The sequence below is a fragment of the Trichomycterus rosablanca genome, chromosome 9, assembly GCF_030014385.1.
Source record: "Trichomycterus rosablanca isolate fTriRos1 chromosome 9, fTriRos1.hap1, whole genome shotgun sequence".
NCBI classification, from domain to species: Eukaryota; Metazoa; Chordata; class Actinopteri; order Siluriformes; family Trichomycteridae; genus Trichomycterus; species Trichomycterus rosablanca.
In genome coordinates this window covers 528701-546875 of record NC_085996.1, presented here as the reverse complement: position 1 = coordinate 546875, position 18175 = coordinate 528701, and the positions used below count along the sequence as shown (strand labels likewise).

General features: G+C 40.9%; 2 protein-coding genes across 4 annotated transcripts in view; one reads left to right on the top strand and one right to left on the bottom strand.

Moving 5' to 3' along the window:
- Window positions 1-4066: 4066 nt before the first annotated feature.
- LOC134320920 (fatty acid-binding protein, brain-like) lies at window positions 4067-6146 on the bottom strand. Its single transcript, XM_063002559.1, has 4 exons — window positions 6074-6146; window positions 5802-5974; window positions 4347-4448; window positions 4067-4258 (listed from the first exon to the last, which is right to left on the bottom strand). Exons 1-4 carry the CDS (start codon window positions 6141-6143, stop codon window positions 4208-4210), a joined length of 396 nt encoding a protein of 131 aa, XP_062858629.1. The 5' UTR covers window positions 6144-6146; the 3' UTR covers window positions 4067-4207.
- Window positions 6147-8951: 2805 nt separating this feature from the next.
- Window positions 8952-18175, top strand: part of meis2b (Meis homeobox 2b) — a 22221-nt gene continuing 12997 nt past the window's right edge. For 2 of the 3 annotated variants that reach the window (XM_063002556.1, XM_063002557.1), the window contains exons 1-6: window positions 12286-12347; window positions 14029-14231; window positions 15168-15309; window positions 15732-15782; window positions 16400-16450; window positions 16536-16676. In XM_063002556.1, coding sequence (XP_062858626.1) covers window positions 12336-12347; window positions 14029-14231; window positions 15168-15309; window positions 15732-15782; window positions 16400-16450; window positions 16536-16676 — 600 coding nt within the window. In that variant the 5' untranslated portion in view covers window positions 12286-12335. Of the gene's footprint in view, window positions 9032-12285; window positions 12348-14028; window positions 14232-15167; window positions 15310-15731; window positions 15783-16399; window positions 16451-16535; window positions 16677-18175 lie in introns of those variants that run through there. The other variant, XM_063002558.1, reaches the window with a different exon arrangement.

Genomic DNA, 18175 nt, shown 5'->3' with positions numbered 1-18175 from the left:
CAGCTAAAGGTTTTGTCCAGCTAGAGGTTTTGTTCCACCACAGACTTTGTCCAGCTAGAGCTTTTGCCCAGTCAGTGGTTTTGCCCATGTTAATGGTTTTGTCCAAGCGCAGACTATGTCCAGCTGGAGGTTTTGTCCAGCCACACATTGTCCAGTTAGAGGTTTTGTCCAGCCACAAACTATGCTTACTCAAAAGGTTTTGCCCAGTCAAAGGTTTTGTCCAGCCACAGATGTCCAACAGTCACAGGTTTTGTCCAGCCACATATTTTGTCCAGTCAGAGGTTTTGTCTAGGCACAGACTTTGTCCAGCCACATGTTTTGTCCAGTCTGAGATTTTGTCCAGTCACAGATTTTGTCCAGTCAAAGGTTTTGTTCCGCCACAGACGTCCAGCTATAGGTTTTGTCCAGCCACAAAATTTGCCCAGTCAGAGGTTTTGCCCATATTGCCCATACATTGTCCAGCCACTGACTATGTACAGCTATAGGTTTTTTCAGCCACAGACTTTGTCCAGCAAGAGGCTTTGTCCAGTCACAAACTGTGCCTACTCAAAAGATTTTGCCCAGTCAAAGGGTTTGTCCAGCTACAGACTTTGTCCAGACAGACGTTTTGTTTTCGTTACAGACGTCCAGCCACAGGTTTTGTTCAGCCACAGACTTTGTCCAGCTAGAGGTTTTGTCCAGCCACAAACTATGCCTACCTAAAAGGTTTTGCCCAGCCACACACTTTGTCCAGTTAGATGTTTTATCTAGAAGAACGTTTCCTTGCAGGGCTACAGCTGGACCTCACTCCTCTTTATCATGAAGCTCCTGTGTTGTGTTTAATCTGCTGCCACCTGCAGTCAGTAAATAGTAACTGCACGTAGATTCGCGTTTATGGTACACATCCTCATGTTGTGTTGGTTCGCCACCTTGTGGTAAAATATACTTTTAACACATTTATAGTTTCTTACTCTCACATTTTAATCAAACCCGCTCCTAAATCTTATTTAAACTTAAAAAACTGCGTTTGTGTCAAATCGGAATTGGGCGTGATCCTCCTGCAGTGCTTCATTTAGCAAACTAGCCATAACATACGTGTGTTTTGGGAATTTGTTTTGGCTGTTTAGCCTCATAAGTACAATTTTACAATTTAAAACGAATGTGGGGATTAAAATGAAAGTCAGACTTGATGAACACGCAGTTTTATTCATTATTAGTCTGTTGATAATCTGCTTTATCTGACTGGAGTTGCAGTCGGCTAAACAAGCTAACAGCACCATAAACAATACATAAAACTAGTATAAACTACATTATTAAAAACATTATAGTGTTCTAATTCAGAATCCTGACTAATTGTAAATAGTTCCTACATTTTTATTTAATAATTTATAGTCAGTGGGTAATATTATATTTCATTTTAGATGCTACACGGCTATAATAGCACTTTCATTACTTGGTAGCCACCAAATGTATCATAAAAATGAACATAATTCACTTTATAGCTTCATTTCTGTTGGTCAGATTCCAGAAAACACGCTATTTATTTATAATTTATTACATTCTACCAGAGTGTGTAGTCCTAACATACGCTATCTAGTCGTTGCTCTCGTGGAAGGCGGTCGCACTTCTCTCTCCTCCCTTATCTTCCCTGCTTGGCTTTTCCTGTATCGTCTTGTCTCGTCTACTCTACTCTACAGGGATTCTCTTAGCACAGCTCTTCAAAGAACAAATTATGGAATTGGTTAAATGGTCTCTGAATGCTATTAACACCATCTTCTCATCGAGAAGTTCGGGTTCGGGGGAACCCACATGCCCCGGCGGAACGCAGATGGCGGGATACGCGATGGACTCATGGGAGAAGTGGAGGGTCGTGTGCCTGGCACCTCTTTCGTTGGAGGACGTAGAGGATGTTTATCTATTCGGAACTTTGATTGTGGGGTTTTTGCTGTTTGGATTAGGCTTTACCCTGCTGTATCGGGAAATTAAAAGAGTTGGGTCAGTTGTCAAAGGTCCCCAGAAACTGCCCAATTTGATTGATATGATGGGCAGAGCCGTTGGAACTCAGACTGTGACTATAAATCGCAATATGGATTTCATCTTGGAGAAACTAACGGCTTTGCAGAACGGTTTGAACCAGAGACTGACTCAATCTGAGAGCATGTGTTAAAGAAATTGTACTCGTGCTCAGATTAAAAAACAAGTCATTTCTGCTCTTTGGCTTCCCCTGTTATCAGCTTCGGCCTTGCTGATAAGGAAATTCCTCCAGAGGATCTGTTGCTACGGGTCATCTCGTCCCTACCCTCCCCTGCTCTCTGACTGTTTTTCATTCTGGGTAGCAACTGCTGTAAAACGCCATCTTATCGCGAACTTTGTACAGACTTTTTTGCTTACAGGAATGAAGAGCTGACAGAACTTTTCCCAACCCCCAACCCAACGTCTCCACTCTTAGCTTAATCCCAGGACGGCAGGACGGGTCTGCAGTGCGCGCTGGTATATGGCTGCGAATCGCCGGATGGCTGCTTGTCATAGTTGGTTACTTTTCCTATCCCCACATCCCTAACCCGTGGCTTGTTGTGTGACTATGTTATGTTTTTATGTTTACATGTGCTTGTGTGCTGTAAGGGGCTTTTTTTCGTGTTACCATAGTGTGCTCCTCAGGGAGCACAATCTGGTTGCGGGTTTTTTTTTTCTCCTGCTCTCCCAATGTGTTACCATTTCTTGTTTCTTATCCTGTCTTCCCGTTCTGTCTCCCCCGCCCCCCTTGTCATATTGAATGTTCTGGACGGGTTGATGGCTAATTTCACTGTAACTGTACCTGTTGCAATTACAAGTGACAATAATGTTCTATTCTATCTATTCTATGTTACATGGCCAAAAGTATTTGGACACCTGACCCTAAGCTTGTCGGATGTCCAGTTTCAAAAACAAACTGTATTAAATGATTATTTTAGACCTCAGAAGCTCCAAGAAGCTTTATACAAGACTCTGAGGTGTGTCTGTGTGTGGGAATTTGTGCCCATTTAGTCAAAAGATGACAGGCTGGGTGCTGATTGATCAGTTGGTGTTCTGGTTCAGCCTTTTCAGAAGTAGAAGAAGCTGTTAGAGCCGGAAATAAGGCGACAACTTTATATTACTGCCCATGGTTTTGGAATGAAGTGTCCAACAGTCTCATGGTCTGGTGTCCACATACTTTTGGACACATGGTGTACAGATTTAAATAGTTTGCTGCTCCGTTGGTCTAGGAAGAAGTTCCACATGGTTCTGGTTGGTTTTTTTTTCCTCCTACGTCTCTTCGGGATATTTCCATAATAATTAGTGTTGGCTTCTCGTGGTGGTTTGCATGTCGCCTTCTGGTGTTTTTGGAAATTGAGTAAAACATTTGGATAAAGAAGTCTGATGTTTCATCTCTACACATCACGTCTTTATTCTTTTGTGATCAGACTTTTATTTATTTACTGTGTTTTTATCTATTTTTTATTATTTATTTATTAATGCAGCCCTATCAGCTTCAAATTGCTAACACCAACACTTCAGTGACCCAGACATTAAATAACTATTAGCATATAAACTATATGCTGTCAACTTTGCAGCAACAGTTTAGGGAAGGCCCCTTCCAGTTCCAACCTGGCTGTGCCCCTGTGCACAAATCAAGCTCTATAAGGACCTGGTTTGGTCTGATGAGTTTGCTGTGGAGAAGCTCCAGTCTGAAAGCCATTTAACAGCTTTGAGATGAATTAGAAAGTAAAATGTGAGTCGGGCCCTCTTGCAAAACATCAGTAGCTGACCTCACACATGCACTTTGACCAAATGGGCCTAAATATTTTGAAATTCTCCTCCAACTCTCGGTTCTGGATGACCAACAGGCTTGTGGTCAGATGTCCACCTAACTGTCAATGCCAATCCACTGTGGGGCCTCAAACACCCCTCGCTTCCCAAAGACAGAGCTAGTCATGTCAGTATGTAGATGCTCGACAGGCTGATAGCACAGCTGGGAATTCAACCCGTGTCCCAAACCATAAAATACATGTTTTGAATGTTTGTGGTGGTAAAAAAGATGTCACATGAGCAATAAATATCTTGTAGAATTCTTTATTGATGATTAATGGATGGTTAATAAAGCATTGTAAGATATTTTGGGTGAACATGGGGTGAACATGTCTCAACCTTCATCGTCCTTCCTCTGGTCACTGATAGAAAGGCCGGATGGAATTATGGGATGTCCATCCTTTCAGATCTTCTCGTAAGTGTTGACGGCTTTGACGTCTTTAAACGTTAAGGTCTGGAAGAGGCATAATATCAGAAGCATCAATAAACCAACGTTCATCACGTCACCACATCTGATGGATGTTAATGGAGCATGTTCTCACCGAGATCAGACTCTTGTCCTTGATCTCATAGACGATCTTCGCTTCCTTTCCGTCCCACTGATGGGTGTGAACGAGCTTGTTACCCTCCAGCTTATAACTCGTCTAGAAAACAGAGAAACACGCCCATGATCAGCCTGGTAACTTCACCTACCTCAAAAACGCCACCAAGCGACCGGCTATCATTCACTCTCAACGAGAGCTGACGGTTTCTGACCACAGGGGGGCAGTGTAAACCATGGCGATGTGAGGTGGGCGGAGTCGGCATCATGACAAAGTTTAACCCTGCAAACAGACCAGCAGCAAGTTTTCGCCTCTTGTCGCCCGAATCGATGATCATTTGTCGCCCTGTGTTTACACCGGCAGTGCCATGTTTAAGTCACAACAGTCGCTAACAGGTGTAATAAATCAGTTATATTAAGGGAATGATATTCTTCTAATTTTGCAGCAATAGTTTAGGGAAGGTCCTTTCCTGTTCCAGCATGACTGTGCCCCTGTGCAAGAAAAGCTTGCTTTAAAGAGACTCCGTTGGTCTGCACAGAGCCAACAGCTGTGGAATGAACTGGAACATCGACGTCAGTGCTCACCCATACATACGGTGCCATCTTTTGAATGAAAGGGCACAAATTCCCATACACAGACACACTTCAAACTGTTGTGAGAAGCTTCTCAGAAGAGCAGCTGTTGTTCTTGAAAAGATCACATAGAGGTCACTTAAAATGGTCTGAATATTTTTGGCCGCATAGTGTATATATGTTGTACAGCATTCTGTTTATATTTACATTTTATTTTCTGTCCCAACTTTTTTGGCAATGAGTTTGTATGTAAACCAACTGATGCTTCCAATATAGAAAAAATACAGAATAAAATATTAATATTTATGCTCCTCTTCATTAGTACATTTACAGCATTTAGCAGATGCTTTTATCCAAAGTGACTTACAGTACTGTGACAGTATATACTGTCTAAGCAATTGAGGTTTAAGGGCCTCACTCAAGGGCCCAACAGCAGCAACCTGACAGTGGTGGGTGTTGAACCAGTGACCTTTCGATTACTAGTCCAGTACCTTAACCGCTAGGCTACAACTGACCTTATGGTATGTAACATGCATTTAATTTCTTGTTTTTAACAAGTCATTCACTGTGATTACCCTGGTGACCAATTAATTATATAATAAAGTTTTTCTAAAACATATTTCCCAGCAACAAACTGCACTTACAACAATAATTTCTAACACCTCAATGGACAAAATGTTTGGTTTAAATTACCCAAACATTTAGAAAGCAAGTTTAGGCTTAGAATTACAACTAATCTAAAAGAAGTTCAATATCATAATATAATAGTAAAATATAAAGGAATAAAAATAACTGACTATAATTCTCACCATCAGCACTTTAATCAATAAAATATCTCACTTTACAGCCTCCTCAGTTTGTGAGGAACGTTCGGGGTTCTTACTTTGCACTGTCTGCTGTGCAGGGTGTCGTGCAGGAAGACCTCGCCCAGTTTAAACCAGATTTCTGAGAACTCCTCGTTGGTCCTGTTGTTGATCACCACCAGATCTTTCTCCAGCTGGATCTTCAGCACCTTGGTGGCCGATTTTTCCACGTCTCTTGGTTTATCACCAACACCTGTATAGAAATAAAACAAAATCACACGTCTGATCAGAACAACCTGCTCATGGTTCCTCGGTGAGAAGAAGGAGGATCAGTGAGGTGGATCAGTAGTACCCAGAGCTTTCAGGTATGCATCGTAGTTGTCCTGCTTGACCAGTTTCCAACAGCCGACGAAAACGTCCATGTTTGATCTGCGATTTTAGCGATGCTTAGAGAAGCCGGTTCTTACTCTGTGTACGTTCCTCACTGCCTCCAGAACGTCTCCACCAACATTTATAGCAGAACTTCTGGGAGGAGGTCACGTCTCACATGAGCTGCAGGGATCTGATTTGCTTCTGGATCAGGTCTGATGAATACATTAGTTTTATAAATATTCAGCATTTTAACGACACGCAGCCAAAACGCTATAACCGAAAACTCCAGAAAAAAACAGAACAAGGAGAGAAAGATAATTCCAGAGGATTCTGGAACATTACAGGGGGATTTACAACCATTCAGGATTTATTTCTTTATTATTTACAAACGTATTCTGAAATAAAACCATCAAATCTAACTCACACAATAAAAGTAGGTATTTATAAGCATAAAACATTAACATTTTTGGTGGCCAAAAGTATCTGGACACCCTACAGTGAGCTTATCGAGCACCCTATTCCAAAACCACGGGCATTAATAAGGTGGCACCAACACCCCTACTTTATAAAAGTAGTGCCAGGCTTTACTCTTTTGAAAAGACTTCCACTAGACTTTGTGGAAGACTGTGCCTGTGGGAATTTATGCCCATTCATGTTGAACAAGAACATCTCACTCACCTCACAGTCAACATTCCGAATCATCCCGGTGCTTTTCACATCAAACTTGATTGTGCACAAGAGAGTCACAGTAAGAGAAAGGAAACTGACCTTCCCCAAGCTGTTGAGACACAGTTGGAGGCGTGTTATTATTTTACATCATTGATTTTGTTCATCTTATAGGAACAGGTGTAGAATATGTGAACTCAATCATTAGGATGGGTGTCCCAATACTTCTGACCATTTAGTGTATATTAGAGGGGGACAGTATTCAGACCCTACCTTATATTAATGTCACTTCATGCAGCATTGTGGTTCCATTTTGACCAGTTTCTTTAGGCAAACTGTCTTTAACTGCCCCGGGGTTACGAGGGTCCCTCTGACGGACTCACATTTTCAAAATCCTTCATAATCGTTCAAGGATTAAAGGCTGGAGACCAAACAGCATCATCACAGCTCATAACTCGTCCTCTTAGTGGGTGAGATTAGGGTTAGGGTTTGGGTTTGGGTTAGGGTTAGGGTTTGGGTTTGGGTTATATATATATTCACTTTAAACAGCAGAGGGCGCTGGTGCTATATATTTTATTACAGAATAAGGGGAATGTGTAGCATTTATTTTGCATAGTTTGCACCTATCTAATAAATAAAAAGACATTCATTTTTTAGATGAATTAAATATAAGCACAAATACAGTATTTTATTTTAAATAGAAGTAATAAAAGGAAACGTCATATTTTGTCTTCAATTTCATTTAGTTTTAAAAAATCGGGGGAAAATCGTATCGTGAACCCAGTATCGTGAATCGTATCGCATCGTGGGTAGAGTGTATCGTTACATCCCTAATATCTATCTATCTATCTATCTATCTATCTATCTATCTATCTATCTATCTATCTATCTATCTATCTATCTATCATCTATCTATCTATCTATCTATCTATCTATCTATCTATCTATCTATCTATCTATATATACAGTATATATAGTTTATTAATGTTATCAATATTTTTACTTTAATTATTAATATTATTTATTGTAATTATTATTATGTTATTATTTGTTATTAATTATTATTATTATAAATAATTATTATATTGTTTTTGTTCATAATAATAATCATTATTTTCTCTGATGTAAAGTGAGTGGTGTGGTGCAGTAACATTCATGCAGCTGCACTCTTCCAGGTTCTATTCTCTCAACAACTCTCCCATTCCAGTGTTTTCTTCTCCAGCGGGTTTAGCGAGTTCTGCCTCCAGTTATTCAAATCCACACATTTCATAATTCTGCTTTGATTTGCAAACATGCTGGATGTGACTACGGACTGGAACTATAAAAATACACGTCTAGAAATTAGCAGCCAAAAAACGATAAGAAACGTTAAACCAGGGGGCAAAACCAGGGGGCGAAAACAGGGGGCGAAACCAGGGGGGAGGGAAGGGGGACCAGGGCGTCCAGTCTTATATCGACCAAACATGAGCACACCTGAGTTCACCTGGTCAGTCAGTCGGGTTTGGTCTTCAAAGGTCTGATCATGTGAAGCTCCTGAAGACCTGAAGCCACACCGACCCTCGGTGGAGAGTATTGGGCTTCTCTTTAGGGTCCACACTGAGTTTTAGCTCTTGTGTTCACTGTTGGGGGCCTCAAGGGGCCTCAAACTCTGATCCCCAGTTATCAGACCTGTGTGGGTGTAATGGTGGTGGTTGGGGTATTGTGTTTTGTAACCTGTGGGTTGAAGCCCCACGTCTGTCAGGTCGCCACTGCTGGGTCCCTGAGCGAGGCCCTTAATAATCAAATGGTTGGTTAGATTGTAAAAACTCAGAGCTGAACGAACTTGTTAATGCATCAGTGGTTGAATATATCAAAGAACGTCAACGATAATCGATAAATATTAGGACAGCATTGAATCACACGTCCTGTACAGGTGTTTCTGAGAGGCTACAGGAATGAGAACCTAAAATAAAGTCATTAATGGATGAACCTCTTGTATGTTGTGCCACCTTGTGGATGGGACACATTACTGCAACCTGGTGAATACTGTTTCCTGATTGGACAGCGTGACCCATCAGAAGTGGCTGCTGGTCTTCACATGTATTGGTTGGCGTGGAAGTGGCACTAAATTACAAATCTGACATTTCGCCACATCTCTGGTCCTGATCCCTGGACACGTTTATTGCCTCTCTAACCATCCACCTCACCATGTGTGTGGGTGAAACACACCTGCGTCCTCATCCAGGCAGGTTCGTTCCGGCTGAGGTTGATTCGAGCTTCTTCGTTACTGCAGGTACAAAATTACTGAACATTTTTACCTGATTTATGAAGCTCATAAAGCTTCAGTCTGGTTTCATCTGTGTGTCTCTGATCTTCACCGCTTTAATGAATGTCTCACCTCATATTTATACCCCAGTAAAAAAGGGATGAATGATAGCACATTGATCACTAAACACTACAAATAAGAGAATAAAATGGAAGAGAGAACATGCTTCAACTACACTGTGTTTACACAAAGCTCCTGTGTGCCGATAGTTGAGATTAACAGTCTGAGCAATTGAGGGTTAAGAGCCTTGCTCAAGGGTCCAACAGCTGCAACCTTTTAGTGGTGGGGCTTGAATCAGTAACCTTCTGATTACTAGTCCAGTACCTTAACCACTAGGCTACAGCTTGCCATGTAACCTAGTGGACAGGGCGCTTGTCCATTTTTGTTTACTCAATTTATGAAAAAAATATTTAATATTATTTTATATTGTAAATGAATTTTAATGAAAGGTTAATGACCCTGTTTTAGTCTTCTTTCGGGTGGCTTGGTGGGTAGCACCAGGTGGGGCGTGTTTGCATGTTCTCCCCGTGTCTGCGTGGGTTTCCTCCGGGAGCTCCGGTTTCCTCCCGCAGTCCAAAAAACATGCAGTCAGGTTAATTGGAGGCACTGAATTGCCCTATAGGTGAATGGGTGTGTGTGTGAGTGCCCTGCGATGGACTGGCGCCCCGTCCAGGGTGTTACTGTGTGCCTTGCGCCCATTGAAAAGCTGGGGTAGGCTCCAGCCCTACCCGTCACCCTATTTGGATAAACGGTTAGAAAAGTTATGACCCTGTTTTACTCTTCTATCAAGTGGCTCGGTGGGTAGCACTGTCGCCTCACAGCAAGAAGGTCCTGGGTTCGATCCCCAGGTGGGGCAGTCCGGGTCCTTTCTATGTGGAGTTTGCATAGGTTTCCTCCGGGAGCTCCGGTTTCCTCCCACACTACAGATGCGTGTAAGTGAGGTGAACTGGAGACACTAAATAGTTCCTGACTGTGTTTGATATTAAACCTGAACTGATGAATGTTGTGTAAGCAGTAACTACCTGTCCTGTCATGAATGGAACCAAAGTGTAAAACATCACGTTATAATTATAATAAATAAATAAATAGCTCTTCTATCAAGTGTTCCCCTCACTGTAGTGTTTCTCCTTTACCCCTGGAGGGCGCTGTATGACTGATTTATAATTTTCACTCACCAGTTAAATCAGATCAAAACATCCAAATATACCATGTTTTACCGTGTGAGTTTTCCTCCGGATTCTCTGGTTTCCTCTCCGCTGATTTTTGTTTTTCCCCCCTAAGGAGGTTGTGGCAGCACTAATTTCAGTTCTGGTTCCAGCTCTCATACTGGGTTCAGGGAAGTCAGGTCTGTAACCAGTGCAGAACTGACTCTTTATTTCCATTTATTAGGTTTGTTGTTGTATTTTTTCTATCTGACCCCTCTGAGACCCTCATCACCCCGTTACAAACACCAGATTATTTATATTTGCAGCATTTAGCAGAAGCTTTTATTCAAAGCGACTGAATACAATTCAAGCAACTGAGGGTTAGGGGCCTTACTCAGGGGCCCAACCGTTTCAGTGGTGAGGCTTGAACCAGCAACCACATGATTACTAGTCCAGTAATCATCCTCACACCCCAGAAAACTGCTCAGATGATTTTATTACTGATTTATGATTCAGGTTCATCCTTTATGTTTTTATCGGCTGGATTTTTTCGCTCTGATTCTTGTTGTCCTGTAGGTGGCGTCAGTGTGTAAATTTTACCATAATCTTACTTACATTTTACACACTGTATACAATACGTTAATCCGAATAAAATACTTTTCTCTTTAATAATTGTTTACAGCTGTATAGGATATAAGAAGGTAAAATAATCCTTTATAATAATTAGATTTAAAATTTCATTATTTTATTTTTACACAGCGGACGATAAAATCGGATAAATATCGCGTTTAAAAATAAATGCAATAACTTCTATAATATCTATAATAATCTATATTTTTCTAGAGATGTTTTTAATTTGAAATAATATTTAATATGTATTATTTTTATTCTTTATTAACGATGTACACAAAAAGGTCCAGCAAATGATTTTTAGAGCTATTTTATATATTTTCCTGCGTTGTAATTTTATCAGAATAAATGTGGATGTTTTAATAACACTGTTCTAAATAAATAAAATAAAATATTTATAGATTTATAGAAGTAAATTGTGTTTTATTCACAACAGCAGCTGAACGAAATTTACCAAAAGTCATTTCTCCCTCAATCATCAGAACAAAATCATTTTTATTATTTCTATAAATCATCTCATGTGATAAAAGCAGAATTTAGTGATAAATGATCAGCAGATGAAGATTTAAATCATGTAAATGTGATTAAACACGTTTTCGGATCGGATAAATTAGATTTTTCTTTATTATTTATCATGGAAATGAAGCTTCAGCTCATCAATCACGGCGACGTTCCGTTTCATCTCATTATTCCACCAACATTCATCCCATCAAACCCACAGAAACGAACCGCATTTATCACATTAAAATAATAACTGATTTATTTCACAACATTCTGAATCACAACCGCAAAAAATAAGTGATATCACACAGGAAATACATTAATATAATTATTATTATAGTTATAGTTATATTGTTATTATTATTTATTATTATTATTATTATTACATTGTTATTATTATTATTACATTATTATTATTATTATTATTATATTGTTATTATTTATTATTATTATTTTATTATTATTATATTGTCATTATTATTATTTATTATTACTATTATTGTCATTATATTTATTATTATTATAGTTATTATTATTGTCATTATTGTTATTATTATTATTATTATTGTTATTATTATCAAAAATCATTTCAGTAAATCAGCTCAATAGAAATACAGAACAACACACACACACACACACACACACCGGCAGCACGTGCGTTATAAATCCCTCCTCGCGCGCCTTCGCTCCTCTTGTTGACGGCGGGACGGAGCGCGCGCAGGAGCCGCGGCGGCGAGATCAAAGAATTCTGGGATTAATTTTAATAAAACCAGAGAAGAGAATCATTCATATTTTTAATGCCGCATTAATGGACGTGATGATGTTTAATCGGTTTATTCACACACACTGTAATGATTTAAACGCGGTTTAACTAACGATTATTATCGGATTAATATCGGATTAATATCGGATTATCAAATTATTTCTATCTGAACTGCAGGAAAAAGGAACCTGAGCCGCAGCAGACGCGCTTTAATCTAAACTCCAGCGAGCTGATGGCGCAAAGAGTAAGAATTTAATCTACAAACTATTATAGCTTTTATTTTACATTATTATTTATTATATTATATATTTCATTTCATTATGTTATATATTTAATTGTAGTATTATTTATTTTATTATCATTATTATTTTTATTTTATTTGTTATGAGTATTATTATTATTATTGTTGCTGTTTTTTGTTATATATTATGTTATATATAATATTATACTATAGAGAAGTGGCAGCTTAGTGATTAATCTACTATTAAACAGAAGGTTGCCGGTTCAAGTTCCCAACGCTTCCAGTTTGCCACTGTTGGGCCCCTGAGTGAGGCCCTAAATGCTCAGTTGGTTCGATTGTATTCAGTCACAATTGTAAGCTGCTTTTAATAAAAACGTCTGCAAATATATATACAGGTATATATAATATTATATGATATTATACACTATATTGTATATAATATACAAACCACATTTTCAAACAAGTCTGGACGTTCAGTAAAAGACAGTAAAAAAAAGAATCTGTGATGTTGTAGCCTAGTGGTTAAGGTACAGACCTAGTAATCAGAAGGTTGCCAGTTCAAGCTCCATCACAGCCAGGTTGCCACTGTTGGGCCCTTGAGCAAGGCCCTTAACCCTCAATTGCTCAGACTGTATACTGTCACTGTGTGGAAGTCACTTTGGATAAAAGTGTCCGCTAAATACTGAAAATCTAAATGTAGTCATTGTCCTAAATCTTTGTTTAACTGATCAAAGTAGAAAGAAAAAATTATAATGTTTTACTGATCAGCATCATTCTAGAGTGTAAATAGAAGCAGGGTTAAAATTTGATGCTGTAACAGACTCCAAAAGAGTTGGGACGGAGGCAGAATAAGAGTGAAAAGTTGATGGAATGTTTGAAAGGTTCCACAGTGAGCAGGTGAGATAATCATGATCGGGTATAAAAGGATCCACCTGGATCAGGATCAGTCTGTACAAGCCATGATGAGGTGTGGCTCACCACTGTGTTCCAAACCTTAGGAGTTCAGAATCAATCAGTTCAAAAAGAACATTTCTCACTGCAATATTGTAAAAAAATCAGGTATTTCACCATCTACTGTACATGATATTGTGGAAAGATGCAGAGAATCTGGAGGATGTTTGTGACCCCTGAGCCCTCAGACGGGACTACATGAGGAACCGCCATGCTACTGTGATAAATAAAAATAAAGCCACCTGGGCTCGTCAGCGCTTCAGAAAACCGTTGTTACTGAACACAGGCCGCCGCTGCATCAGGAAACACGACCTGAAACTCTATTACACACAGAGAGAGTCGTACATCAATTCTATGCAGATGCGCTGGAGAGTTCTCTGGGCCCAAGCTCATCTCAGATGGACCAAGAGACAGTGGACACGTGTGCTGTGGTCAGATGAGTCCACGGTTCAGATTGTTTTCAGGATATAATAAACAGACGTCAAGTTTAGTTTATTATTTAATTATTATTATTATTATTACTGTTAAAATTATTATTATTATAAACATTTGTATGTATTTATGGTATCAGATAGAAAAATTTAAGATTGAAGGTAAAATGAACGAGGGTTTGACTCTCTGTGAGAAGCAGCAGGTGACTACACTTGATCTGAAGAGTGTGGGTGCTAGTCTGTGACTCTCCTCAGCCGGCGTGGGCGTGGTTTGATGACCGATCTTCCTCCGTCTGTTTCAGTATGAGGACCTGGCGCATTACGGCGGCGTGATGGACGGGGTGGGCGTCGGCGTGTACGGAGACCCCCACGTACACCACCACCTGAACCACGCCCACCCACCACACCCCAACCAGCCCTACATGAACTCGCACGGCCTGGTGGCGGGCATCGTGGGCGCCGGCGGGAACGACTCGCTCAAACGGGAGAAGGATCAGATTTATGGGTACGATGATCATCACTATTCTACATATAATGACAGCCAAAAGTATGTGGACACGCCTCCGAATTCTTAGGTTCAGGTGTTTAAGCCACACCCATTTCTAACAGGTATATAATGCAGTGATAGGAATGATATGCTTTTATCTTTGTGGCAACAGAGTGGGAAGGTCACTTCCTGTTCCAAATCCTCACAGACATGTTCCTGTAGGAAAGTAATACACTACATGATCAAAAGTATTGGGACGCCCCTTATAATGATCAAATTCATGTGTTTCAGCCACAACAGTTACTAACAGGTGTAATAAATCAGTCATATAAAGGAAATTATTTACAATGAGCCCTGAGTTCAGCCCCACTCAACAGCTCTGGGATGAACCGGAACACCGACTGATCGATCAGCACCCAGCCGTACAAATGGGCACAAATTCCCACACACAGACACAGTTCAACAAGCTCACGTTCAGGCGTCCGGATACTTTTGGCCGTGTAGTGTATCTCCTGTAATAAAGACTCACCTGTTCCCACCTTGTCAGTGGTCACATGACTTCAATCAGCCTATGAATGGAGGATTTGATGCCTGAACAGGACACTTTTATTCCCCGTTCGATCCTCACCAACAGTCTAGAAGGTTCAGGACGTTCTCCAAAGTCCTCGACATCCCTCAACCTCAAGTTCCAAACGTTATGAAGACGCTTGGTTCTCATGGAACAGTGGAGAACCTTCCAGGACGTGGGTGGTGGAGAGAGGAACACTAACGAAGGTGGTTCCAAATGTGGCAGAGCATTAATGGGCTAGATAAGAGAAAACTGGACCTATGAGCAGTAGAAAAAACCTCCTGGTGCTGGCTGTGAAGTATGGTGGAGGAGGAATCAGGAGCACTTTTTAAAGTCTGATTGTGTGTGTGTGTGTGTGTGTGTGTGTGTGTGTGTGTGTGTTTCAGACACCCCTTGTTTCCGTTACTGGCGCTGGTCTTCGAGAAGTGTGAGTTAGCCACGTGTACGCCGAGAGAACCGGGCGTGGCCGGAGGAGACGTGTGCTCGTCCGATTCCTTTAACGAGGACATCGCCGTGTTTGCCAAACAGGTGAGAGGTTTATTTTAATAATCATATTAATAAATAATAAATTAGAAATCTGTAGAGCAAAGATCTCTGGGATATCCAGGTTCTGATCTCCACCAGGCAACCACTTTTGGGCCCCTGGTAAAGGCCCTCAGCTCCCTAGGGGCTCCAGGGGTCAGATAATGCCCCCCCCCCCCATCTTTTACCACTGTGATGATTTTTCCACACAGTTTTTGGGAACATTCGATGGTGCCCTGTGTTCCGATTCATCCCAAAGGCTTCAGTAGGGTTGAGGTTGAGTCTCACGTGTTCAGGCCAGTGGAGCTTCAACCATCATTAGGTGTTTCACTCTAAAACAAAACAATAATGACGCCTCTGGGAGGCTTAAAACTCAAAAATTCTAAAAATTCTGTTAAATTCTAACATTATTTTTATTGTTTTTTCAGATTCAGGCAGAAAAACCGTTTTTCTCATCCAACCCAGAGCTGGATAATCTGGTACGTATAAACAATCACACTGCAGTCTTACATTCAGTCTGGGACGGTGGCTCGGTTTCCCAACTGGGCAGCCCGAGTCCTTTCTGTGTGGAGTTTTGCATGTTCTCCTTGTGTCTGTGTGGGTTGCTTCCTCACACAGTAAAAGACATGCAGTCAAGTTAAGTGTGTATGCTGTGTGTGTCTGTGTGTGTGTACCCACTGCATCCCTGACCAGGAAAAAGCAATAGTAAAACAGACAGTAAATGAATAATTGAATAAATGAATGAATAAAAATAAATAAATAAATGAAAGAATTAATAAATAAATGAATGAATGAATGAATAAAAATAAATAAATAAATAATTGAAGTAATAAAGAATAGATAAATAAATAAATAAATGAAAGAATACATTAAAAAATAAATTAATGAATAAATAAATAAGTAAAAATAACTAAATAAATAAAATTAATTAAAGAATGAATAAATAAACAAATGAATAAATAAATAAAAATAAATAAATGAATGAATGAATAAAAATTAATTAATTAATTAATTAATAAATAATCGAAGTAATAAAGAATAAATGAATGAATGACTATAACACTGATCGATCTGATTCCTTTTCTTGTCTCCTCAGATGGTTCAGGCGATTCAGGTCCTGCGTTTCCACCTGCTGGAGCTGGAGAAGGTTTGTTCTCACTCGTCTTTGTTTCTCCTCATGTGATCACACATGATCACATGAACACATGATCACATGACCGGCGTGGTTTCAGGTGCACGAGCTGTGTGATAACTTCTGTCAGCGCTACATCAGATGTCTGAAGGGGAAGATGCCCATCGACCTGGTGATCGACGACCGCGACGGCTGCAAGTCCGACTACGACGACTTCTCCTCCACCAACCTCACCGACCACGTGAGTCTGGGTTCTGATGATGTCATAATGACACGGTGACATCACAACACACACATACACACGCCGAATATCCCAAACGCCTCCTCGTCCCCTCAGTACACTCTGCGTAGCCTGTTGTATTAAAAACGGTGGACTGAGACGCTGGACTCACGTCAGAACAGGCACATGGTGGCGCTGAGTGTTAGAGCTGCCGACCTGGCCGGGCGTCCACACTGACACAGGTGATGTGGACGTTGCTGATGAAGGGAGGGTCGGACGGCGTCTTTTCCGCTAGTAAAGTGGGGTCACATGAGCTCATCCAACACTGACGGGTGATAAGAAGCGGCGGCAGACTGCACACGTGTCGGAAAGTGCAATCGGATCAGATCACGGTTGTGCAAGCGGGAGTTGGATATGACCAGGAGGATGAGGAGGAGTCTGTTGATGAAGGCTAGCGGAAGGGCAGCTGTCTGTCCGGATTAGCTTGTTAGCATGTCTCCGTTAGCACTGGTGCTAAGTGTGTGATTAGCATCTGAATGCCGCTTTGTGTCCGAGCTCATCAGGAGGCGACAAGAGGAAATTCGCTTAAAGGACTAAAGGACAAACAGAGGCGCACAAACACCCCCCACCCCCCAAAAAAAACAACCCAACACCCCCCCCATCCTACACACACAACAGCTGTGTTTATTAGCTGCTTGATTAGCACAGGAATCAGAAGTCCTGCATGGACAAAAGTATTGGGACGCCCGTCTAACTCTTGAGTTCTATATTTCAAACACACACCTGTTCCTATCAGACGTATGAAATCAATAATAAAAAAATCGATTCAATGTGTTTAAATATGTAGCAACAGTTTAGGGAAGGCCGTTTTTTTCCTCCAGTATAACTGCTTCTCTTGTGCACAGTGCGAGTCTGGTGTGGGGAAACTACACGGAGCGCTGACCTTTAACCCTGCTGAAAAGCACCGGGATGATTCGGAATGTTGACTGTGAGGCGAGCGAGGTGTTCTGGTTCACTCTCTGTGGCAGCGTGTCCGGATACTTTTGGCCATGTAGAGTATGCAGCCCAGCAAAACTGTACAGATGAACGTATGAATGTAGCTCAGCGATTAACGTACTGGACCAGTAGCAGAACTCCGTCCCAGATCACATCCTACTCCACTGTCTAGTACTCACAGGACCAAGTGTTAATCATGTTCAGTGTTTAATACAGTATGAAGTTTGGGACGCTGCACCTGATCTCAGTGGAGATTCTGGTTCTTCAGGTTTGAACAGCAGTTTTCAGGCTGCAGCATAAACTGTTCAGTAAGATCGGGGCTGGGGTTAGGTTTAGGGGTAGGGCTAAAGTTAGGGCTAGGGTTCGGGCTAGTGTAGGATTAGGGCTAGAATTAGGACTAGGGGTTGTGTACGGTAAGGGCTAGAGTTAGGGTTAGGGCTATAAGGTTAGGGCTGGGGTTAGGACTAGGGGTTGTGTAGGGTTAGGGCTAGAGTTAGGACTGGGGTTAGGACTGTGGTTAGGAC